Source organism: Oncorhynchus nerka, linkage group LG1 (genome assembly GCF_034236695.1).
Source record: "Oncorhynchus nerka isolate Pitt River linkage group LG1, Oner_Uvic_2.0, whole genome shotgun sequence".
Classification (NCBI taxonomy): domain Eukaryota; kingdom Metazoa; phylum Chordata; class Actinopteri; order Salmoniformes; family Salmonidae; genus Oncorhynchus; species Oncorhynchus nerka.
Genome location: NC_088396.1, coordinates 43,631,602 through 43,657,428, shown reverse-complemented (window position 1 = coordinate 43,657,428; position 25,827 = coordinate 43,631,602). Strand labels below are relative to the sequence as shown.

At 44.4% G+C, this 25,827-nt stretch overlaps 1 protein-coding gene across 1 annotated transcript in view; it reads right to left on the bottom strand.

Moving 5' to 3' along the window:
- Positions 1 to 25,827, bottom strand: part of LOC115130592 (R3H domain-containing protein 1-like) — a 59,857-nt gene that overhangs the window by 4,954 nt on the left and 29,076 nt on the right. The window contains 19 exon segments of the mRNA XM_065019058.1: positions 1,453 to 1,562; positions 2,532 to 2,677; positions 2,895 to 3,088; positions 7,571 to 7,694; positions 8,057 to 8,133; positions 8,136 to 8,271; positions 9,648 to 9,749; positions 10,736 to 10,902; positions 13,602 to 13,886; positions 16,092 to 16,309; positions 16,461 to 16,543; positions 16,646 to 16,741; positions 17,610 to 17,718; positions 18,144 to 18,284; positions 18,636 to 18,695; positions 18,944 to 19,022; positions 19,423 to 19,567; positions 25,064 to 25,156; positions 25,635 to 25,670. Of these exon segments, the coding sequence (XP_064875130.1) occupies positions 1,453 to 1,562; positions 2,532 to 2,677; positions 2,895 to 3,088; positions 7,571 to 7,694; positions 8,057 to 8,133; positions 8,136 to 8,271; positions 9,648 to 9,749; positions 10,736 to 10,902; positions 13,602 to 13,886; positions 16,092 to 16,309; positions 16,461 to 16,543; positions 16,646 to 16,741; positions 17,610 to 17,718; positions 18,144 to 18,284; positions 18,636 to 18,695; positions 18,944 to 19,022; positions 19,423 to 19,567; positions 25,064 to 25,156; positions 25,635 to 25,670 (2,401 nt within the window).

The window sequence follows — 25,827 nt, the reverse complement described above, 5'->3', positions numbered from 1 at the left end:
GACTCTATAGTACTACCAACCTTGGATTTAATCCATCACTAGCACTGTCTTGGTGTAATACGCAGCAGTCTATTTGTATTTCTTTGTGAATAAAAAGGGGGTCACACAGAAAGGAAGTTGACCCATAGAACAGCATAATAACCAAAACACATTTCCACATTGAAAAAAAAAAGTGTAAAAAAAACGATTTACATTTGCCAAAAGAGGTTTAAAATGAAGGGAATGTATTTTTTACGTGGTAATCCTGGCATGAAATGAAAACATTTCAACCATCTCAGGTCTGAAGAGAGAGAGCGAGAGAGAGATCTAATTTCAGGATTTGAAATAAGATTACCCTTTCCTCTAATGAGTTATTTAAGGAGAAAATAAAAGATGACAGAGCGCAAGACAGAGCGACAGAGAGACAGACAAAGAACTTCTGTGAGTGTAATGTTTACTGTTAATTTTTTGTTTCACTTTTGCTTATTATCTACTTCACTTGTTAACATATGATTCCCATGCCAATACAGCCCTTAAGTTGAAATTGAGAGACCGACCGAGACACGGGGAGACCGACGGTGGCTATACTGATCAAAGGAGCTTCGCCACAGAGGAAAATCACATTAAGGCCTCCTAAAACGTTTCAAATTAGAATTAGATTGCCCATTAAGGGACTTTTTTAATAAGATGACCATAACTGGGAACAAAGCAGCAGAGGAATTACTTCTTAATTACCAGTCCATATCTGTTCAATAATTACATCGTTAAGACTTGGGAGTGTAATTTCAATTAGCACCTTAAAGCCTCAAAGCTAACTGAATAGGAGGAGGAGATGGGGGGGGTGAGAATGCTGCCTGTCTGCGAGAATGCTGCCTGTCTGCGCCCCCTCCCCAAGAAGACCCTTTAGAATCGATTCAATCCATTTTGATTTGCCGGAGAATTCGGTTGCAAGTCATTTCTCCTGATGACGCCTTTGTTAAGTTGGGCTCTAATTAAAATGTTCTTAGGGCTCTTCCACGCCATTGTTCAGAAGAGGGGATTGGGCTGTCTACGTTGTGACGGTTGGATTGGACAGCATGTTAAAGAACTAAAAGAGGTAGGAGAAAGGTTTTTTTTTTTTTTTTATAAAAAAAAAAAGGTGGTACAGCGAAGCTAACGTCTGTGGGTTTTGTTCCAGAGACAACCCGTACAGCAGCTCATTTCAAGAACTAACTCATTAGGAGCAACATTTTATATTTCACACTTATACAGTTGAAAAGAGAAAATATGCTCTTTCAGGGATCCAACGTAAAGTGATAAAGCAGTCTTGTAGCCAGCTACTGATAACCAGCTGGTTGCCAGACTACTTTATTTATAAATTGTGATTTTTACTTCCTAGTTGAGACCTGGTTATAATGTGGCTCAGACTGGCTCTCTGCTGTATACCTGAACACTGCAGTGTGTCGGTCTGTGTGTGTGTGTTTCTGTGTGTACCTGAGCACTGATGTGTCTGATGGAGGGGCTGCTGGGAGCTGCAGGGGGAGGACGGCCGAGGGAACAGCATCTGCTCTGATCCGGAAGGAGGCAGGAACTCTACAGAGGAGCTGCAGTGAGAGAAACACCACACACACTAAAGCCGAGTAGCAGAGAGGCCAAGCTCTGGCACAGATTCATTCATGTAATCAGAATTCGGCACATCGGTTTTAAAATGTGCTAAATTACTGAAGTGGAACACTGTGTACACAGGAGATCAATAACCCTGTATTGCATTAGAACAACCATAAATATCCTCAATCTGAAACTGGTAAAAGCTGGGAATCAGCTAGAAATCTCTACAGGCTCATTTTCTAACAAATCAAAACAAATCAAGGGAAAACAGCATAAATCACTGCGTCTCCGTTACGGAATTGCGGTTGTGGAGTGCCACTGGGGTTTCTTCTTTCCAGGCTCCTCTTTCACTCTCCTCCATTTTGATTTTATAACAATACAAGCAAAAAGGCAGGCAGGGTTACGCGTCATCCCAAAGCAGAGGCAGGCAGCTGCCGCAGCAGACATTCGGCTCTCCGTGCCACTCGGCACCCTGAAGAATAATGTGCGTCTGCACAGCGGACCAGAGGGCTGGCATGAAGGATGGTGTAGAGAGCAGCTCGCCACACTGGACCAGCGCTGTTATATTAAGACTCATTAGATATCTGGCCTTATAAATCATCTTGAACATGGCCTATTAAAGAAGAGGATCCAGGAGGGGGGGGGGGGGGGGGGGGGGGGTTCCACAGCTCAGTGTGAAGCATCACAGAGAAGGGCTAGTTATCTGTTCAACCTAAAAAAACTGCTTACTGTATAACTGGGAATGATACAGTATTAATGTTCTGTAGTAATGTTATTGGTCTATAATCGGAGTATGTCCACATTAAAAATGTGCGATGTCCTACCACATGGTGTTCTGTTCAACTGGGAATGCATTTATATGTACTCAACAATGTATTGGTATTATAAATGGGTCTACATTAAGTGGAATGGGTCTACACTAAGTATAGGTATTTTTATGTTAAAACTGTGTGGTGATGTCCTACCTCTGTTGATTGGGTGTGATAACACTGTAGTAAACCTGGACACCAGAGCCAGGCATGGGCCTCTGGTTGGACTGGTTGTGGATGACGATAGGCTGCTGATACGTTTGCTGTGGTACAACCTGGGAGCCTTGGGGCTGCATGGATACCTGCCAAGACAGACCCATAGTTCAGATGGATGACATGGGATGCCCAAAAATATTCACGGTTACACAAGACTTTATGGAAAAGAGAATGGTTCTTAATGACTAAGCTACTTGGCTAAATAAATATGCTTTACATTTCTTAATGTTCATCATTGTTAATTGTGTTTTTACATTATAAAGTGACATTGAGTTATTAGATGTTGAAATGCTGAGTACCCACCTGATAAGATGACATAGAGGGATACTGGACCATCATGCCTTGCATCTGATGTCCCATATTGCTATGCTGGCCACTGACCGGGTTCTGCTGGCCACTGACCGGGTTCTGCTGGCCACTGACCGGGTTCTGACTCTGTGGCACTACTATCATACTCTGATAGCTCTGTGGATGATTGAGCATCACAGTTTGGTAACCTGGAGAAATAGAGAGGGAGGGAGGGGGAGCGAGAGAGAAATGAGTGAGCGAGGGGGAGAAACAGAGAGCAAGATAAAGTGAAATGGGAGCGAGAGAGATGAAGTTGATTTAATCAAAAAGTGGATTCAAATGTCTTGATTCTTAGAATTCAGCACTTGTATGGAAATTAAAACGTTCAGAATTGCCTGATAAATTGGTCCACAGGGAAAACTAAAAAAGGTATAGAAACCGTAAATTACATTTATTTATGACATTTATTTATTAATAAATGTATTTCCATGACAGAATTCAAAAGCAATTTTGGACTGACCAATGTAGATATTTTCAAATACATTCAACTTAAAAGTTCCATATCAAGAAATTTAAATTTATGTTATTTTGGATATCAGAGTAATCTTGAGGTAATCCTAGTTGAGTCAGAAAAGGATGTTCATTTGATGGGTAAGATATACAAACCCTTGCAGAGAGCCTATCCAACGGGCAATCTATCCAACGGGCAATCTATCCAACGGGCAATCTATCCAACGGGCAATCTATCCAACGGGCAATCTATCCAACGGGCAATCTCAGTTGGATAGATTAACTAGCGGAACTAAGACTTAAAAATAACTGATATAGGCACACGATGAAGGGAATGTTGGAACATAACTAATGCAATTACAGTGAGTGAAAATGTACACAATCCAGCATAAACTAATGTATAGAATTTATTACACAAGAGACAAAATTCACAAATTTCGACAGCACAACAGCAGAGTCAAGTGTTAGGTGTAAAATTAACAATGACTATAGCCTTCTTTTGGGAAGGCTATAAAGTCCAAAAGTTATGGGCGGAGCTAGAAAGTTGGCAGAAGTATTATAAAGTAAATTTACTATTAATCAATCTGTTTGCATATTTCAAGACATGACATGTGAGGGTGCAGTGAGATACCCGATGGATTGGACGATCCTTTCTCGTCAATCTTGACAAAAACATACTTAACTGGAAATCAACCAATCCTCCATCGTTAACACAATGGAAAGGTCAAATGCTTTATTATGTAAAATGTTGAAAGTGCATGGGCGACGAAGAGAAACAAAATGGTGCAGTTTGAGGCCATGTGGCAGAGAATGATACATCACCCCTAGAGATGAGGGGGTGAACAGGTGGGTCTAGGCAGTTGGATCTGGGCAGGGGTGGTGTGAACAGGTGGGTGTGGGCAGGGGTGGTGTGAACAGGTGGGTGTGGGAAGGGGTGGTGTTGACAGCTGGGTGTGGGAAGGGGTGGTGTGAACAGGTGGGTGTGGGCAGGGGTGGTGTGAACAGGTGGGTGTGGGCAGGGGTGGTGTTGTGCAGGTGTGAACAGGTGGGTGTGGGCAGGGGTGGTGTGAACAGGTGGGTGTGGGAAGGGGTGGTGTGAACAGGTGGGTGTGGGAAGGGGTGGTGTGAACAGGTGGGTGTGGGAAGGGGTGGTGTGAACAGGTGGGTGTGGGCAGGGCTGGTGTTGTGCAGGTGTGAACAGGTGGGTGTGGGAAGGGGTGGTGTGAACAGGTGGGTGTGGGCAGGGCTGGTGTTGTGCAGGTGTGAACAGGTGGGTGTGGGAAGGGGTGGTGTGAACAGGTGGGTGTGGGCAGGGCTGGTGTTGTGCAGGTGTGAACAGGTGGGTGTGGGCAGGGCTGGTGTTGTGCAGGTGTGAACAGGTGGGTGTGGGCAGGGCTGGTGTTGTGCAGGTGTGAACAGGTGGGTGTGGGCAGGGCTGGTGTTGTGCAGGTGTGAACAGGTGGGTGTGGGAAGGGGTGGTGTTGTGCAGGTGTGAACAGGTGGGTGTGGGCAGGGCTGGTGTTGTGGATGTGTGAACAGGTGGGTGTGGGCAGGGCTGGTGTGAACAGGTGGGTGTGGGCAGGGCTGGTGTTGTGGATGTTTGTGTCTGCATGTTTGTATGCTTTGTAAGAATATTATAATATTTATTTATTTTACAACAAAAACGAAACACTTTGCCACAGAACAGGCTGTGTGCTTATTCCATTGGAAGCAATCAATGATTCAGGGTAGTCAACATTAAAATGGCTCAGTAAATAAACAACCTTTCAGCGCCAAAGTCGTTTCAATAGGATTTCTCCTCCACTGGTAAGATTATGGGAGACGAGATAAGAAAAATTGTAAAAAAAAAAATTCATAGAAGGAAAATTAAATTTACAAAGCTTTTTCTTTCACTGGGTAAAATACATCAGCATCAAGGTTACCAGAGAGTGCTTATAGTGGAGAATGTTATTGAAAGCCCCTCTTAAGCAGGCGCCCTGAGTAGAAGGGGGGTGGAGGGGAGAAAACAGCAGGAGGTAAAAACGAGAAGGGAGGGAGTTAAGGGAGGAGAGGGCTGTCTGGGAAATTTTCAATTTCTCCTGGCTTTTGGCCAGCCGACAGCAATCAATTTAGCCCAGATGAGAAGACAAGTGGGACACAAGGAATGGATGCTCCCGGTGAGAGGCAGAGGCTGGTTGCTATTTTTAGTACCATTCTCTCACCTCCACTTACAAACCGAGCATGAAGCGAATATAATGTTAAACACTCTGTGCTTCAGCTGACTGGGCAGAGGATGGAAGAGAGAAAAAAGAGGAGAGGAAGGAGACTCTGGACCTCAGGACTCAAAAGGCTTGAATTGCTGCTGGCAGACTGTCTTGCCTGCCTGGTTAAAAGGAGCCACTGACTGTCAGGCAGCTTTAGGAGATAAGATGAAACAGGCACGCCACCCTTCTCCTTATTACACCAGATATACTGGGGCTTCTGCTGCCTTTCTCACATTCAAAAGCTTCATCTATTTTTACAAGAATAAGGGAATAGGACTAGGCTTTCTCAGCCGCCTGGGGAAAGGAGGAGTTCAGTGTGTAATGGTGTCCTTCAATTCAGATCTACCACATTTCTCATCCTCCTTTAAAAAAAAAAAAATTGTTTCCTTAGGCTTTATTTGACCATATCTGGAGAAGTACAGTACATTTCTACAGAAAACATAAACGTTTGACATTTGATAGCAGAGAATTCTGCTGATATTTTATGATTACGATAATTGCACACATTATGAATCTATAATTAAATCCATCTTCAGAATGATATGAATTGCAGTTGAGACTTTTGCACAAGACATTTATAGCTAACAATAATCAGTATAATACCCCATTCAAAATGTAGTCAGAATATGTGAATGTTTTGTATAATTGTGCAAGTGGAGCACAAAAAAGTTGACATCCGATGTCTAAGTAAAAAGCAAAATGAAGACTCTTTTGGCAGGAACATCAAGCATAAAAACAAAAAATACCAGGCCATCACAAATATTAATGGAGAGATAAATGAAATGTCTCAGTCAAGTCAGATAGTTGGTTGGTTGGTTGGTTGATGGATGGTTGATGGTTAATTCCTCAAGTACACCCAGTAGACAGAAGGCTTTAAAATGGCTGACTTTTACAGCAGTGTGATTGAGTGCTTAGCTGTGGAGGGTTGTTGGCTAACAGTTCTGTCTGAAGAGGTGAAAGTGAGGGGCTGGAAAAGAGACCGGTTCACTGTGAGAATTCTAGGCCTCTCAGACAGCGCCCCGGCCCCGTATCCAGGACCTTTGGTTCTTCTGTGGACGGTCAACTTCCACCCGTATCCAGAATAGGCCCTTTGGTTCTTACCCACACCTGGAGGGCTGATATCCAGGTAAGAAACCCCTCTAAAACACCTGACTTAGAATGTAACAATGTTTATACGCCTGTGGGTCCTGACATTTTGCTGCTGGAACTCTAGATCATTTCCCCATTTGAAATCCCCATCCTGTTCTCCACTGCCAATCTGCATGACTGATGCATGTACAAAGGCTGCCAGGTAATTAAAACAAAATTCCCCATTCCCTTTAAGAGATCCGATTGACTATTGTATTTCAAATGGTGCAGCGGAGCATCTGTTTCTCTAGACAGGCCAATGAATGATGCTTCAGCGATACGCAGTGGAGACGAGGGAGACAATGCTAACGGTGTATTTGATTGGAAATGGTTATTGTGTGGGCTAAAAGGCCAAGGGCAACACAATGGCCAACCCTGCAGAGAAAAAGCGTTCTAACACAGCAGTCAGCTTTTCGCACTGCTCCTCTGCCCCAGGGGCACCGTCTACTTTCCCTGCCACAGTTTATTGAGATGAGCCTATTGTGTACCTGCCATAAGAGCAGATAACCAGAGACAACAAAGTGCTTAGCGCAATAGAAAATAAAGAGTGTGAAGAGAGCGGTAACAACCATGCCCACCCCGCAGTAAGATAGAACATGTAAAAAACATACCACACAGGGAGAAAGACATGGATTAACCCCCCATGTAAATAAATGTCAAGCAAACCACTCCACTGATGGTATTCCAGATATTACGCCAGAAAGAAGAAGAAAAAAAAACACACCTGATGTGACACCTGTTTTTAATAGAGGAACTAGGCAGCTGAGATGAATGGTTGAGTTACTGGTTCAGCCTGTGTTAGATATTTACCTGTCTGTTGTGTGGGCGGGGGCATAGGCTGGCTCTGCAGGGCACTATACTGCACTGTGCCCACAGGCCTGTACCCCTGGTTAGACAGGGGGTACTGGCCTGGCCCACAGTAACATGCTGGCATCTGTAGGCAGAGATGAAGCAGTCCAAAATGAGATACCATTAACACCACTACTGATATGCAGCTCTCGGAGGTCTCTGAACCTAGACTACAGTCCCTCAGCTGCAGTGGCTTAGTTAACAAGTCCAATATAAATGTTATTTTAAGTAGAGAGAAAGTACCTATGAACAAATGTACTGTACATGTATCACTCAGATACTAATGATGAAACATTTCAATCATGTAGACGAAGGAATAAAGAGACCGGCCAAGCATTGATCAAGACAGTCAGATGGAAATAACGTATGATAGTACTAATAAAACAGAGTACATTGTATAACCTAATAGGAATAAACCAGGTAAGGGTCAGATGTACAGTAACCTACCTGCTGCATGTAACCTTGTTGCTGCATGAGTGGCTGGTTGACAGGCGGAGGGGCGGGGGTGTTGTAGGCCTGGGGGCAGGGACAGGCTGGCCTGGGGGGGGCACCATGAAGCCCTGCTGCTGCGGGGGGGCCTGGAGCACCACGGAGGAGGGGCCCTCCCCGGAGGCCTGCCGGGACAGACTCATGTGGCTGAATTGGGCTCCCAGGTTCTCTTGCTGTGGGATGGAATACACAGAAACGTGTTACATGCATAGATTATATATTTATTATTAACAGTTCGGTCGTGGCTCTAGTTGAACTACTACAGGACCTTGTATGTAAAAAATAATACATAGTACTTTTATATGGCACTTTTCTGAAACCCCAAATACTTTTATACTGCTGGCTCCTAGTGTAGTCACTGAATTTTGAACTACTGTACACTAGCCTACAGCAATACAACTGGATACAGCCACCCATGCAAAGAATAAACCTGAAGGCCCTAAAACATTAAACTGGAGTCATTCTGACTTGCTTAAGTGTGGTGTGATTTACTAGGCAGCAGATGGTTGAGTGGTTAGGAACTTTAAGCATTGCTATTTATAGAATATCATATTCAGATTAGACGGTAAAATTAATGTAGTCAGTCATTAAGTGATGTTTATTCGTAGAGGGACGTCAGGAAAGAGGTCAATATTGCGTCAATGGAGGGAGTGGGGTAGCAAACGAACATGAAAGTTAAACTGATTCAATTCATCATTAATTGGCATATTAATGAAGTCTAATTAGCATGCTGACCAAACGCCTCCGTACGTCGGTCCACGTGAGATTTTGTCCATCACCACCAGATGCAAAAAATTATCAAACCAACTAACTATATTAATTTATGGACAGGTCGAAACACACATGAAACATTAATGGACATTTAACTAGCTTGCGGATGCTAATTTGTCCTGGAAAATAAAACATTGGATTATTATTTTACCTGAAATGCATATGGTCCTTTTTTATTGCTGGTACTTTGACCCTTTTTGATTCACAAAAAATCGTGTGTTCTCTACTCCGACAATTAATCCACAGATAAAAGAGGAAATCTAGCTGTTTTTTTGTTTTCTTTGATTAATCTCTCATCGTTTTCTGTGGACTTTACATGGCAGTTGGCAACCAACTAAGGTGCATTTTTTTTCTTTTTTCCCCCCCTTTATTTAACTAGGCAAGTCAGTTAAGAACAAATTCTTATTTTCAATGACGGCCTAGGAACAGTGAGTTAACTGCCTGTTCAGGGGCAGAACAACAGATTTGTACCTTGTCAGCTGGGGGGTTTGAACTTGCAACCTTCCGGTTACTAGTCCAACGCTCTAACCACTAGGCTACCCTGCTGCATTACCGCTACCAACTGGACTGCGGACCTCAATCATATTTCAATAACCCACATGGATTCAGGAACTTTTCTAAATTCCATCCCTGTGTGTATTCTTTCAGTAGCATAAGTTCACTACTCATTTACAAAAGTTTCATCCACAGCTTTTTGTTTTAACCTAGCCTGAAGAGGGAAGATGGCATAGATTGACAAAAAGACTGGGGGAGAAGAGCAAAGAGAAGAGTAAAGTACCACAGTGTATAGCTGGTCAGGGGAGACGGAGAGGAGCTGAGATGGGTAAGAGACAGACGAGTAGTGGACAGGCTGAGCAGAGGGCTGGAGGGGCCGGACCGGCTGAGGAAGGGACAGAACAGACAGGGGTAGAGGGCATTGGGTTTAGTCAGACATTAGACAGAGATTGCAAACGTCACAAGCGGAGAAAGTATCATCTCAAACAATAGAGGAACAGTATATATTAGTTAACGGAGTGAATCAGCGCTAGATCAGGGGGAAATCCAACTACACATGGGGGAATCCAACAGTAATGAAGTTAATTAACCTCAGTCAATAGATGACCATGGATATCCTCCATCCTCTAACAAGGCCGACTGGTGAAAATCTATTGTTCAAAATTAAATATCCTTTCATCAGCCCCCCCGGTTTGGAATGTTTTTATTAGGAAGGGGCGTTGCTTCTTCACTATGGGGGGGGGGTCCTTGCCCGACCCCTGGGTAGTGCACCTACACTATCAGAGGTAAAGTCAAATTCCTGCCCTTCCATTTTCACTAATGAATGTCAAGCCTTCCGGCTGTTTTTAAAAATTTTAAATATGATTTTTAAAGGGGCTCTCCATGACAGGTTGTGTTGAGGATCTTGCTATTAGAGATCGCTATTCCTACCACTCAGGGCCTGTATAAAACGCTAATGATTACCGTTTGGGCTGTGTGCTGCACCAGTGGTCACAGGGTTTAGCTGACACTCTGAACTCAATTCATATCCTCTGACAGGGCTGACGACTAAGGAGAAAGGTTGCAAAGTTTCCTCAACGAATAACACCGTACGCATGACAACCACCCCCATGAGCTGTCATGGTAATGTTTTGAATTGGGGGCCATGTCAATCTTCAGGGTGGCTTAGGATGTCTGTGTAAGAACTGAGCATGTGCATCAGTTCACTTCCTACTTTCCCCTGCCCTCTCAGACTGTACAAGCACTGTGTTTGTAATGTGAATGTGGTGTATAGTAGATGTTATGACTAAGCCTGTGACATATACATTTACTCCTAGGGGTTCTATTTAATTTAATTCAAATTCAATGGCCTGCTGAAGGGTGTTAGCGAACCTGTGCGAGGACGTGGTTGTGATTGGTGGGCTGGTGCTGGCCAGGCAAGTGCGGAGGAGTGGGCATGGGCTGCTGGGTCCTGCCCTGCTGATTATGATGCTGAGGAGCCATGCCGTGGTTGGGGTTGTACACCACAGCACTTCCATCCGGGTTCACAAATGGCTGTCCTGAAGTGAGAGAGAAGGGCAGGGCTGAAAACACAATGGAAAACCACCAAAACTAGCATCTCTATAAACACAATCATTATTTTCAGCATTATCGTCAACACTATCAAGCAACACTTTCCATCTCTATAAATCACATCAATAAGAAAAAATAATGAATATTTTCAACATCATCATCACTATCGACACTGGCCCCATTATCAACATTAAATAGATAACTTCAACGCTTTGATATAGTTTGCCTAATTGCTAGGTATCCAGAAATGTAATGGCTATCATTATCCTTACAGCAGCTGAAGACAGCAGAGTATCCAGAGGGCTTCATTTACATAGCCTATTTATGAATTCACACAGCCAAGTGAGTAAATATTTATAATAAATGTTGCCCTTTGCATGAGCAGGAAAAAAAATACTAAGAATGTTGTGTGGAGGAGGCACTTTATGTGGAGAATATGACACATCATTTTATCCAAGTGCTTATTTCAAAATCTCTGGTGAAAAATGCCTTGTGCTCCAGTGAATTTCCCTGAGCCGTCTGTACTTGATGAAAGCATCAATGCATTTCTCTGTGGTTCACTGAAATAGGCTGGCTCTGAAAGCCGAATATCGGTTTAAGAAGGTATTTTTTTGTCCAGAAAAGAGGTTAGTGCCACGGAGCAATCCAGAGACACCCGGTTCCAGTGTATGACTTCATCACATCACAACAGGCTGGTTTTTCCTTTACATTTGTATTCTACACACGTCTACTGAAGCACCGGTTGGTTATAGACATTATCATAGGGACAAGGGTTCACACAGACATGTTACACATACATTTCCATTGTATTTGTCCCCTTTCTGATTTTTTCTATTTTTGATATTAGATGATATTGATATTAGATAAAGGGAACCTGAGTTTACAAATAACATTAAAAAATTATAAAATAAATAACAAAGTTATGCATCACCCAATTCCCCTGTGTGAAAAATGAATTGCACCCTTACAATCAATAACTGGTTGTGCCACTTAGCTGCAATGACTGCAACCTTCCTGTAGTTGTTGATCAATCTCTCACGTTGCTGTGGAGAAATTTCGGCCCACTCTTCCATGCAGAACTGGTTTAACTAAGCGACATTTGTGGGTTTTCAAGCATGAACTGCTTGTTTTAAGTCCTGCCACAACATCTCAATTGGGATTAGGTCTGGACTTTGACAAGACCATTTCAAAACTTCAAATTTTTTGACCATTTTCATGTCGACTTGATTGTGTGTTTTGGATCGTCTTGCTGCATGACTCAGCTGAGCTTCAGCTCACAGACAGGTGGCCTGACATTCTCCTGTAGAATTCTCTGATACAGAGCAGAATTCATGGTTCCTTCTATTAAGGCAAGTTGTCCGGGTCCTGAGGCAGCAAAGCATCCCCAAACCACCACCATGCTTCAGCGTTGGTATGAGGTTCTTACTGTGGAATACAGTGTTTTGTTTTCGGCAGACATAAAATGGAATCCATCTCGTTCCGGAAGCACCTGGATGATCATCAAGACTCTTGGAAGAACGTTCTATAGACAGATGAGTCAAAAGTATACCTTTTTGGACGACATGGGTCACCTGGTAAAAACCAAACAATGCATTCCACAGTAAGAACCTCATACCAACGGACAAGCATAGTGGTGGTAGTGTGATGATTTGGGGATGCTTCGCTGCCTCAGGACCTGGATGACTTGTTGAGGGTGGGTTCTCTATTTTTTCCCCCACGTTCAAATGCCCAAATGACCGTCCGATGACCCTGAAAATAACTCCTCTTGAGTTAACTATCAGGTGGCAAAATTAATTCTCTGGGTTCTACACAAGAATTCCCCATTTTCCAACTCCTTAGGAAAAGGTCAATAAGCAATTGCACAGCCCTGGCTGGCTCTCGAAAAACATATTAGTGCCAGCGCCATATACCCGGGCTTATCAGCCAGTCCCATGCATATTTAAGAAGCAACATTCTCTAGGATGGCCATTGAACCAGCGGAGTGAAGAGGAATACATTATACATCAAAGCTTCAACTCGCCTACTATCCATTATCTCTATATCCAATAACACTGTACAGTGTGGCTTCATTATCCCGTGTCTCAGCAACACTTTGGGGGAATTTGTTTTGACCAAAGTCAGGGTATATTGATCTTGCGAGACAGCCATCGTTTTTCAAAGTGCTTCCGTTCTCTCCTCATTTGTGGGAGGCAGACACACAGATTCTCATTTGCATGCAAGCCGCGTCGTTAGACAGTGACTCCTGTGTCAATTCTGAATAATTTGAGGGAAAGCGATGCGCAATCTGTCGGTTGGGTTTACTTTTTAAAGGGCAGTTAAAGCAACTTGTAATTATCACCTCCCCAAAAGGACTCAGCAGCATCACAACTCAAATACATCAGAAATAATGAGTGAAGGACGCCTGGTGTTCTACTGTGGTGTTCCAACACTTTGCTGCTTGCAAGAAGACAACACACGCCACCATCAGAAGCTATAGTTCCCTCTCTCCCCCTCCCTCAACACCACAAGAAGAAAGCAGTGGGGGAATAAGCAGCAAGTTGTGTGAGTCGTGTTAGTTTGAAAGAGAAGTTATCAGTTTGTGAAAGAAACCCAATGACAGGATACAAAACACAAGACACATTTTGCATCCCCCATAGCAAGCCCGTGTACTTTAACTAAACCTGGTAGGTAGGGTTCGGTTACCAACCTGTGTGTGGGTTGACCAGGACACTCCCTGGCGGTATCCCTGTGGCTTCCAGAGGAAGCAAATAGTAGCTAGTGTTAGCTGTGTTCGCTGGCGGTGCCGCGCTCCTGCCTCCCGCCTCATAGACCACAGTACTACTAGCGCAGACAGCTGGGTAGGCCGCTGGGCAGGGAAGCGCAGAGTGGTTGTGGGGGTAGCCAGCCTTGGTTAGAGCCGGGACAGGGTGGGTTTGCTGGGCGCGAGAGAGCGAACCCGTGGAGGACCCTACACTACCCGAAGACTCAGAACCTAGGAAAGGAAGGAGTGAGAAGGAAAGCCTTAACCTACAGACACCATGCTCAGAGTGGTTATGTGGGGATGGATGGGGAGAGTCATAAGATGCTCTCCAATGGTCACAGGAGCAAGGCAGTAGGGCCATATTACTGATGGCATCTACTGGAGGAGACGCGGCTTGAATTCATTGGGTATTTATAGTAGTCTGGCTCACACAATCACATATTACTGTATCATACATCATTTGTTGAGGCCATAAATACCTTGATATTTCTACTTAGGTCAACAAATTATTTTTTATTAAAAAAGGTATGCACTACTTCGAAAGGTCATGTTTGATTCTCCAAACCTACATAGCCAATTATCTATTCTAATTACCTGTGGGAGTGATGCTGTCATAAAATAGAAAGAGGATAATTATATCAACAGCTCTAACTGGCCAGTTAATTCATTCCTTGATTAATGTCTTCATTTAGCTATTCACATTGTTTTGCTATTCACTTGACTGTCCAAGCGCCACCACCATGTCCATGGTGAGCAGAACACTAAGAAATGAATAGATTCTAGAACAGATAGATTATTATGACATTAAATAGAATAAAACATAATTGACTAAGACGTTCTAAGACTTTCTACTACAATTCTAAAAACACCAACCCACTGATAGAATATTACCATAACACGTGTGGTTTAAAGGAATGACAGGAAAATGTAGAACTGCTTAAGTCCTGCATTGTTGAAACAGTTAGCTACATCACACCTATCAAACTGAAGATGTTTAAGATGGGGCTCTGTATGTAATAACCAATGAATTCACACTCGCGATACCAAATGATTTCTAATACAATGAGAGACGAGGAGTGGCCAATATAATTGGAGGGGAAAGCATGCTGAAATGGCAAGCATTAGAAAGCACACTATGTAGAAAATAGACACCGTCTTGGGAACATGTGTGAGTGGTATGTTAATAAGTGCGAGCAAGGCGTGACAATGCACTAAGAAAAACATGCATCAATCTCAGGTAGCCAAATAGCAAAGAACAGTGCTCCATCAATGTCTGATCTAATAAAATGAAACGAATAAATAAACACCCCGTTAATGCAGGCAGACGGGAGGAGATTAAGAACGGATGGCTTGGTTCTCCTCGTCTGTCGGCATTGGTTTGAGGCACCCATTTCACCTGGCAGAGTAGTCATAGGGACTGTGTCTGTTCAAAGCCTTTGTCAAACAGCTCCTCGGATGGTTAAAAGGAAGTTTGGCTACAATATGCTGTACTAACATTCAAAAATGTTACCAAGGTTGTTGTATTACCAAGGTGACATTGTTCACTGAAGCCCGGGTTAGGGAGGGCATGGCCGGTAGGTGCGCGCTAACCAAGGTTGCCAGGTGCACGGTGTTTCCTCCGACACATTGGTGCGGCTGGCTTCTGGGTTGGATGCGCGCTGTGTTAAGAAGCAGTGCGGCTTGGTTGGGTTGTGTATTTCTACCTTCGTCTCTCCCGAGCCCGTACGGGAGTTGTTGCGATGAGACAAGATAGTAGCTACTAAAACAATTGGATACCACAAAATTGGGGAGAAAAAAAGGGTAAAATTCAAAAAATTAATGAGTTTTTCTGCACTCTGGCATACTCAAACGAGTGTGCTCTGAAATAGGAGTAGATCGCTACATTTACACTTAGGAACGCACTAACTAAATCGCTAATTCTATGGTTGTGACCATATAAATAGACTGAATAGAACAGGCTTGGAAACTCTAACCCTGGCAATTTGACTGATACACTCCCAATGTCTGCCTGGTATTGGTAATTGCCATGGTATTTTGGAATGTTCTATCAACTGATGCTGGATTGCCATGGTAATGTAGAATGTTCATTCAAATGATGCTAACTGATGGGTTAGGGTTGTCTTTTTTGTAGTGTCAGTTAAGTAGACTAAACAAATCACAGATTTAATCGTATACTTTGTGATTTTACTTTCTGGCATGGGTACACTCAAAATGGCTGCCAGTCCACCCATTATGCCACCCTTTGTATTCAATCTATTTTTATGGCTGTGACAGGTGCTGCACTGCTGATTGCCCAAATATATGGGTGGAGACTTGAACTGTAGATGGTGGTTGATGGTTAGTATGGTTAAACCAGACTGAACTCTGCACTCACCATGGAATGTGGCATTCAGTCTGGTTTAACCAGGCTAGTTGATGGAAGTGGAGGTTATTTACCAGTCTTAGAGAGGCGACCCATGCTCTTGCTGCTGCCTGAGCTGTCTCCCCTGATGAGGACAGAGATGCCGCTGAAGCTGCTTGCTTTGGTCATGGCTGGCCTCAGGTTACGGTTTGAGCTGTCCGAGTCAGTGCTGCTCCACGGCCGGGGTTCAGAGTTCTTGGGCTCGTTCTCAGAGCTGCTCTGGCAACTGTTGGCCGAGCGGACATCTTTTAACCTGAGGAAGGATCCATTTGAAACCATTACGGGATTATACATATATTAGCTATTATAAGAAACAGGAACATTCTATGCTATTAAGGCCCTTCATAGCAGAGAGTACAAGATGGGGAAAGTGTCATGGCTATGTTATGTTGAGAGAAAATGACCTAAAGATTTGCCGTCTTTGCTGTGTGCTGTTACAGGCATCATCCTCCTGTATTCTTTTTTCAAGAGGAAAGCCATCTGGACCCTGTAATAAAATAAGTTACGTTATCTACATGTTTATATTGAATCAAACTCTCACAATCTGCATTTAAAAGCTATTAAATTAATATTAAAGGAGGGTTCTTACTTCTTGAGCGAATATCCTGTCTCTGGCCCTCTGGTACTCCTCCTCTCGTTCCTCTATAGACTTACTCCTCCTGTCTTCCTTCAGTCTCATCCGCATCTAGACACATCAGCATCCAGCTTAGCACTAACATCTAGACACATCAGCATCCAGCTTAGCACAAGACCCATCAGCATCCATCTTAGCACTAACATCTAGACACATCAGCATCCAGCTTAGCACTAACATCTAGACACATCAGCATCCAGCTTAGCACTAACATCTAGACCCATCAGCATCCAGCTTAGCACAAGACCCATCAGCATCCAGCTTAGCACTAACATCTAGACACATCAGCATCCAGCTTAGCACTAACATCTAGACACATCAGCATCCAGCTTAGCACTAACATCTAGACACACCAGCATCCAGTTTAGCACTAGACCCATCAGCATACAGCTTAGCACTAACATCTAGACACATCAGCATCCAGCTTAGCACTAACATCTAGACACATCAGCATCCAGTTTAGCACTAACATCTAGACACATCAGCATCCAGTTTAGCACTAGACCCATCAGCATCCAGCTTAGCACTAACATCTAGACACATCAGCATCCAGTTTAGCACTAACATCTAGAAACATCAGCATCCAGCTTAGCACTAGACCCATAAACACCCTGCTTAGCACTAACATCACTCTTTAGCACTATGGTTTGTTAACACCAACAAAGGGCTTAGAGAATTTACTCTAGGAAACACCGAACTAAACACCAATACCATTTGGCCATTGACTAGTGCTTTGTGCAGAGGAAAATACATTTTTCAGTGGGTTGTGTTGTGTCTTTTCAGAACTTTCCTGGCTTTGGCTTTCATGGTGAAGATCAAATTATTTATTTTCAAATTGTAACTTTTTTCTTGGAAGTTAATTGATCATAATGCGGCCTAGTATAGATCTGGAGCGGCTCACATTAAACAACTCTCTTACCATATTGTCATCTTTGTCTGAGCCGGAGTTGTCCCTTTTGAGAATGTACCGCTTTTGGAAGTCATCAGTTTTGTCATCTTTGATGTGTTCTGAAAACTTCTGATCAGGTCTACACAAAGAAATATATATATATATATATATATATATATATATATATATATATATATATGACACACACACACATATATATGAGAGAGTAGCAGCAGAGAGAGAGATGGAGAAAAGGGGAGGGAGAGCAGAGGAAAATAACAATGAAAACGGGAGCTTCTTTCTAAGAAACCTGACATGTTTACACCATCTCCCTTCCGCCTCTAACAACATTACTCTCCTCCTCCTCCCTACCTTCCTCACTGCAATATTGAAAACGCAGATAATTAAGTTTCCCCAAAAACTAATTTCAGGGGTCGCAAAGAAAAATCTGTTTTCCCTCGGCAGAGTATACGGAGACAGTCATTTCTGCAGCCTAAGCAGTTTGAATTAGAGTAAGGCTGAGAAATTGAATTATTGGCTGTGGCAGAAAGGGAGATTACTCACATTCTCGTATTGCTAGTTTTGTTGATGATTACAGATTTCCCGGTTTGGTCGACGTTGTGGTCTAGGCCGAAGTAGGCTGCAACGCGGTGCAGCAGCATTCTGTGGTAGGAGGTCATCGGAGGGAACTTTCTCTTCTGGCTTCTGGGGTAGGAGAGGTTGTAGGAGGGGGAGGGAGAGAGGACCAAGGAGGTTGTAGGAGGGAGCAGAGAGTGAGAAAGAATGGGAGGAGAGGACAGTGGATCAAATCAATAATTCAAAGAGAGATTACAGGACAATTAGGAAGAGTCGTTCTGGGCAAAACGGTCCAACATAGCTCAGAGTGAAATCTCATTAGCAGAACGTGACATCACACGAAATTATGCATGAGCTTAATAAATGACCAGAAACAGATTATTCTGTTGAAATCAAACCCCCCCCAAGAAATCAAGACATGAGACTCAACTCACTCAAATGCACCACCAAAAAAAAAAATGACTCAGCTGAACTACTCACTCGTTATTACTGATAAAGTCAAGAATGTCCTGTTCCAACTTCAGAAGCATCATTCTGTCCCTGTGAATATAATGGATTGAACATGGAGAGAATAAGTTTGGTGTCCGTTCAGTCATCTCAGCACTCATCTCATTACCTCAGGGTATGACAGAAACTGCAATTAGTAATCGACTAATGAAGAAGCCAAATGTTCAAAATGTAACCTTTAAGAGAAAGAGTGTTTGCTTAATCACCAGTGAAAGAACAACCGCTCAGCTTGGCTTGTGGATGCAGACAAAAGTTTCTAAATGGCCGGCATGTCTACACACCTGGGGTTGTTTTTCAGCGTGTTTACTAAGAACTCATGGACATCGATCCCGGTAGAGTCAGTGTATTCTTGACTGGAATCTGGAGGGAGGAGAAAAAGGCATTGATTACTAACTTTTCTATTGAGTCTCCTCATTTCACAGAAACTTTGCAAAAGTGAATCAAGTACTTAATGAGAAACAAACATTTTGGGGGGGGGGGGGGGGTGTAGGCTAAGCTTGCAGGACATAGACCATCATTTACATTTACATTTAAGTCATTTAGCAGACGCTCTTATCCAGAGCGACTTCAATTGCATTTTCACTTTTACAGAAGCATTGAAGGCTTATTGAGTCCTTGAGATCTTTGAAGAAACTTCACAACCTCTGGTTACTGACCATGGTAGGTGCCTAGTGCCTACCCACACACAATGTGTCCCAAATGGAAACCTATTCTGTATATAGTGCACTTGTTTTGACCAGGGGAGGCAGACGACGTCTACCTCTGGACAGCATCTTCCTGGGCATCCTTTCAGTCTTCTCCAGCAGCTTCTCCACTCCTTTATCTTGGTCCACTTCATTCTTGATGGGCGATGACGCCTCCTCCTCTTTGTCAAACGACTGGGTGAGCTGGATCTCAATTATCTCCTTCAAAATAAAAGACAAGACTGTTGTAGTCACCTTTTATGAAGCAGAAAATGGGATCAGGTGTTCTCTTTTCTCAGTAGCTTGCTATCCCATCAGAACAATGAGAACCCCCACCTTCCCAAGTTTATAGATTCTGTAGCTGGTAGGAAAACCCATGGGTATTAGGGGTTGTCAGTTTAATGCTATAGTCTTGAGCATTCATACCCTACAGAGTATCTAGAACCCGAGCAGGTGTTCCCCCCCCTCCTCATTCACACCCTACAGAGTATCTAGAACCCGAGCAGGTGTTTCCCCCCTCCTCATTCACACCCTACAGAGTATCTAGAACCCGAGCAGGTGTTTCCCCCCTCCTCATTCACACCCTACAGAGTATCTAGAACCCGAGCAGGTGTTTCCCCCCTCCTCATTCACACCCTACAGAGTATCTAGAACCCGAGCGAGCAGGTGTTTCCCCCCTCCTCATTCACACCCTACAGAGTATCTAGAACCCGAGCAGGTGTTTCCCCCCCTCCTCATTCACACCCTACAGAGTATCTAGAACCCGAGCGAGCAGGTGTTTCCCCCTCCTCATTCACACCCTACAGAGTATCTAGAACCCGAGCAGGTGTTTCCCCCTCCTCATTCACACCCTACAGAGTATCTAGAACCCGAGCGAGCAGGTGTTTCCCCTCCTCATTCACACCCTACAGAGTATCTAGAACCCGAGCAGGTGTTTCCCCCTCCTCATTCACACCCTACAGAGTATCTAGAACCCGAGCAGGTGTTTCCCCCTCCTCATTCACACCCTACAGAGTATCTAGAACCCGAGCAGGTGTTTCCCCCTCCTCATTCACACCCTACAGAGTATCTAGAACCCGAGCAGGTGTTTCCCCCCTCCTCATTCACACCCTACAGAGTATCTAGAACCCGAGCGAGCAGGTGTTTCCCCCCTCCTCATTCACACCCTACAGAGTATCTAGAACCCGAGCGAGCAGGTGTTTCCCCCCTCCTCATTCACACCCTACAGAGTATCTAGAACCCGAGCAGGTGTTTCCCCCTCCTCATTCACACCCTACAGAGTATCTAGAACCCGAGCAGGTGTTTCCCCCTCCTCATTCACACCCTACAGAGTATCTAGAACCCGAGCAGGTGTTTCCCCCCTCCTCATTCACACCCTACAGAGTATCTAGAACCCGAGCAGGTGTTTCCCCCTCCTCATTCACACCCTACAGAGTATCTAGAACCCGAGCAGGTGTTTCCCCCCTCCTCATTCACACCCTACAGAGTATCTAGAACCCGAGCAGGTGTTTCCCCCTCCTCATTCACACCCTACAGAGTATCTAGAACCCGAGCAGGTGTTTCCCCCTCCTCATTCACACCCTACAGAGTATCTAGAACCCGAGCAGGTGTTTCCCCCTCCTCATTCACACCCTACAGAGTATCTAGAACCCGAGCAGGTGTTTCCCCCTCCTCATTCACACCCTACAGAGTATCTAGAACCCGAGCAGGTGTTTCCCCCTCCTCATTCACACCCTACAGAGTATCTAGAACCCGAGCAGGTGTTTCCCCCTCCTCATTCACACCCTACAGAGTATCTAGAACCCGAGCAGGTGTTTCCCCCTCCTCATTCACACCCTACAGAGTATCTAGAACCCGAGCAGGTGTTTCCCCCTCCTCATTCACACCCTACAGAGTATCTAGAACCCGAGCAGGTGTTTCCCCCTCCTCATTCACACCCTACAGAGTATCTAGAACCCGAGCAGGTGTTCCCCCTCCCATTCCTCATTCACACCCTACAGAGTATCTAGAACCCGAGCAGGTGTTTCCCCCTCCTCATTCACACCCTACAGAGTATCTAGAACCCGAGCAGGTGTGTATTAGAACCCGAGCAGGTGTTCCCCCTCCTCATTCACACCCTACAGAGTATCTAGAACCCGAGCAGGTGTTTCCCCCTCCTCATTCACACCCTACAGAGTATCTAGAACCCGAGCAGGTGTTTCCCCCTCCTCATTCACACCCTACAGAGTATCTAGAACCCGAGCAGGTGTTTCCCCCTCCTCATTCACACCCTACAGAGTATCTAGAACCCGAGCAGGTGTTTCCCCCTCCTCATTCACACCCTACAGAGTATCTAGAACCCGAGCAGGTGTTTCCCCCTCCTCATTCACACCCTACAGAGTATCTAGAACCCGAGCAGGTGTTTCCCCCTCCTCATTCACACCCTACAGAGTATCTAGAACCCGAGCAGGTGTTTCCCCCTCCTCATTCACACCCTACAGAGTATCTAGAACCCGAGCAGGTGTTTCCCCCTCCTCATTCACACCCTACAGAGTATCTAGAACCCGAGCAGGTGTTTCCCCCTCCTCATTCACACCCTACAGAGTATCTAGAACCCGAGCAGGTGTTTCCCCCTCCTCATTCACACCCTACAGAGTATCTAGAACCCGAGCAGGTGTTTCCCCCTCCTCATTCACACCCTACAGAGTATCTAGAACCCGAGCAGGTGTTTCCCCCTCCTCATTCACACCCTACAGAGTATCTAGAACCCGAGCAGGTGTTTCCCCTCCTCATTCACACCCTACAGAGTATCTAGAACCCGTATCTAGAAGCAGGTGTTTCCCCCTCCTCATTCACACCCTACAGAGTATCTAGAACCCGAGCAGGTGTTTCCCCCCTCCTCATTCACACCCTACAGAGTATCTAGAACCCGAGCAGGTGTTTCCCCCCTCCTCATTCACACCCTACAGAGTATCTAGAACCCGAGCAGGTGTTTCCCCCCCTCCTCATTCACACCCTACAGAGTATCTAGAACCCGAGCAGGTGTTTCCCCCTCCTCATTCACACCCTACAGAGTATCTAGAACCCGAGCAGGTGTTTCCCCCCTCCTCATTCACACCCTACAGAGTATCTAGAACCCGAGCAGGTGTTTCCCCCTCCTCATTCACACCCTACAGAGTATCTAGAACCGAGCAGGTGTTTCCCCCTCCTCATTCACACCCTACAGAGTATCTAGAACCCGAGCAGGTGTTTCCCCCTCCTCATTCACACCCTACAGAGTATCTAGAACCCGAGCAGGTGTTTCCCCCTCCTCATTCACACCCTACAGAGTATCTAGAACCCGAGCAGGTGTTCCCCCCTCCTCATTCACACCCTACAGAGTATCTAGAACCCGAGCAGGTGTTTCCCCCCTCCTCATTCACACCCTACAGAGTATCTAGAACCCGAGCAGGTGTTTCCCCCTCCTCATTCACACCCTACAGAGTATCTAGAACCCGAGCAGGTGTTTCCCCCTCCTCATTCACACCCTACAGAGTATCTAGAACCCGAGCAGGTGTTTCCCCCTCCTCATTCACACCCTACAGAGTATCTAGAACCCGAGCAGGTGTTTCCCCCTCCTCATTCACACCCTACAGAGTATCTAGAACCCGAGCAGGTGTTTCCCCCTCCTCATTCACACCCTACAGAGTATTTAGAACCCGAGCAGGTGTTTCCCCCTCCTCATTCACACCCTACAGAGTATCTAGAATCCGAGCAGGTGTTTCCCCCCCTCATTCACACCCTACAGAGTATCTAGAACCCGAGCAGGTGTTTCTCCCCTCCTCATTCACACCCTACAGAGTATCTAGAACCCGAGCAGGTGTTTCCCCTCCTCATTCACACCCTACAGAGTATCTAGAACCCGAGCAGGTGTTTCCCCCTCCTCATTCACACCCTACAGAGTATCTAGAACCCGAGCAGGTGTTTCCCCCCCTCCTCATTCACACCCTACAGAGTATCTAGAACCCGAGCAGGTGTTTCCCCCCTCCTCATTCACACCCTACAGAGTATCTAGAACCCGAGCAGGTGTTTCCCCCCTCCTCATTCACACCCTACAGAGTATCTAGAACCCGAGCAGGTGTTTCCCTCCAACTCCATCTCATTGATTAAGAATCTGGAGAAAGTGACTTCCCTTTTGTTTTTCAAGGTCAATACTAAAGTAGAACAAGCCTACAACATGAAACGCAGGGAAAGGAGTGGATTTTTTTCTTTAATGGGGGAGGAAAGGGAAGCTGCAATGTTTAAAAAGGAAGAAGGGTGATTTTTTTTTGCTCCACCCCTGTGAAAAGTACTAGCCTGGAAGAGAGGAAGTTTGCTAACAGGGCTTTGGTGCAGCACAGACGGAGTGAAAGCGAGGGATTGTGAAGAGAGTGATAAAAGAACTCACAGGAAAGGAAATCTCTATCGCTCAACAGTTCAAGACTATAAATATGACTGAAGGGAGTCTTAAGGTGTCCACTTGCTTTCCAGCCAAAACCGTTTGGAAGAGTTTGTGCATATATTATAACATTGTGACATTTTTGTTCATTTTGGACTTTGATGAGGGCACACATTTCTTCTAGAGGCCTAAGTCTAGGCCCCTTTGGTGATTATCGAAGGATCCTTACTGTTGACTAAAGTATTTGTCGTCATTCAACGAGACGACACGTTTACATGCACATTTTTTCATTGAGAAATACTGCACCAAACGTCTTAGTAAAGATATAAATTGTGCAACTAAGATCTCGGCAAAAAAAAGTCAAAATTAATGACAGATTTCTAGGTCCTCGCAGATAAAAATTTGACTATTTTGAGGAACCGTCTACTGGCTACGGCGTCTAAAAATGGACAACGCGGTACTACTACCGCTTTATCGTTTTTCAAGCGAAGGTCTTTTAAGGGAGTATGCGTGCACACTCGTTCGGTTAGCTTAGCCGACGGCAGCTAGCCGCCATCCGAACTGAAGCATACTGACGCCTTTAGTGTGACAAGCTACCGAGTATCTGACTGAAGGAGTCATAGTTTGACACCCTACCGTATATATTATTTAATGCGGTGGGAGATATTCTAACTGGCGTTTGTTTAATTCACTCACACAGTTGAGTTTCCATGATGATCCAGAATGAATCTTTTTCTACAGTAAAACCATCTGAACAAAAATACACTATTTACTTCTTTGGGATGAGTGGAATGAAAGCCGGCCTAACACTTAATAAAAGGTGTTCTACAGAAGCCTGACTATCCAATTTAACCTCATTCCGTCGGATTAAAATGTTTTTTTTTTTTTAAATAGGCTAATCCTAGTGTCACTTTTTGTGTCAATTTCAGATTTTGTGTTAAACAAAAAAAACTTTTTTTGAATCTAGACCTCAGCTGAGACTAAACTAAAATATGAGTCATGAATGAGGTAGTGGCTTGAATCTAGGTAGGTACTTCAATAGTCAACCTTTTTTTGCTTGACAGAATTTATGTTATTCAAATAAATGATTCTGAAGTTTGTTGGAACACTACTGTTCTGGAGGCTGAAGATGACTAAAAAGGGGGAATGGTTAGTGGAGAGTGGCAACCAACCAGAGGAATTTCTTATGAACCTCTTGATATTTCTCTATTAGAATATATGCACTTGAAGGGTATACATATGCAATGAAATGGTTAAACACCAGATGATGGTTCAGAGGGAGGAGGAGGGCTTGAGAATTGTCATGGGAGGGTGGTGGTTACCTGATGTTCTCGAGGCAGATCAGTGGCAATAGGAGGAGGAGAGGACTCTTCGCAAACAGCCAGGCTTCGAACTAACTTTAACTTTGAGTTAGACTGGGGAGTGGAGAGTGGTGAGGGTTAAGAACAGAGTCAGGATGGGACAAAGAGATTGTGCAGGTAGGAGTTTAAAAACAAACCACACGCGTTGAGGTACCCAGAACTCCCGTGCAAGCACAGCACACACTGGCATAGCAACCCTCTTACAGGTAGATTTTTCCAAGCTCGAGAAGACGACATGCACACTGTCACCTAGGTTAACCATAAACTGGTCAGATCACTCGTCCTGTTTCTGATGCATTCAAATTGAAATGTTGTACTTGAATAACTGAAAACTACACACACAAAAAAACAAGCAACAAAAATATAATTCACTCACAAAAAATACGTTCCTTTCAAAATAACAAAACACTTTTTTTTTTTAAACTGATATTTCAAAAATGCAGGCAATGTGTAAATGAAAAGGGAAACAATTCACTGTCAACTACTGGATGATGGGGTTCATCAAGCAAACACTTAGACATGCCTCCTGTACCTTGGGCCTTTTTCCTGTCTGTTCCGATGTCTGCTGCTGCACAGTAGGCAATGAGACAAAATGGACCATAAGACAAGGGTCTCATTGTCTGAAAGTCCTGGGATGATTCCCCTTAACAACAAACTGACTGAGGAGGACTAAGTGAAATGACAGACTAAAGAATACGAGAATCTGCTACTAAAACCATCCCTAC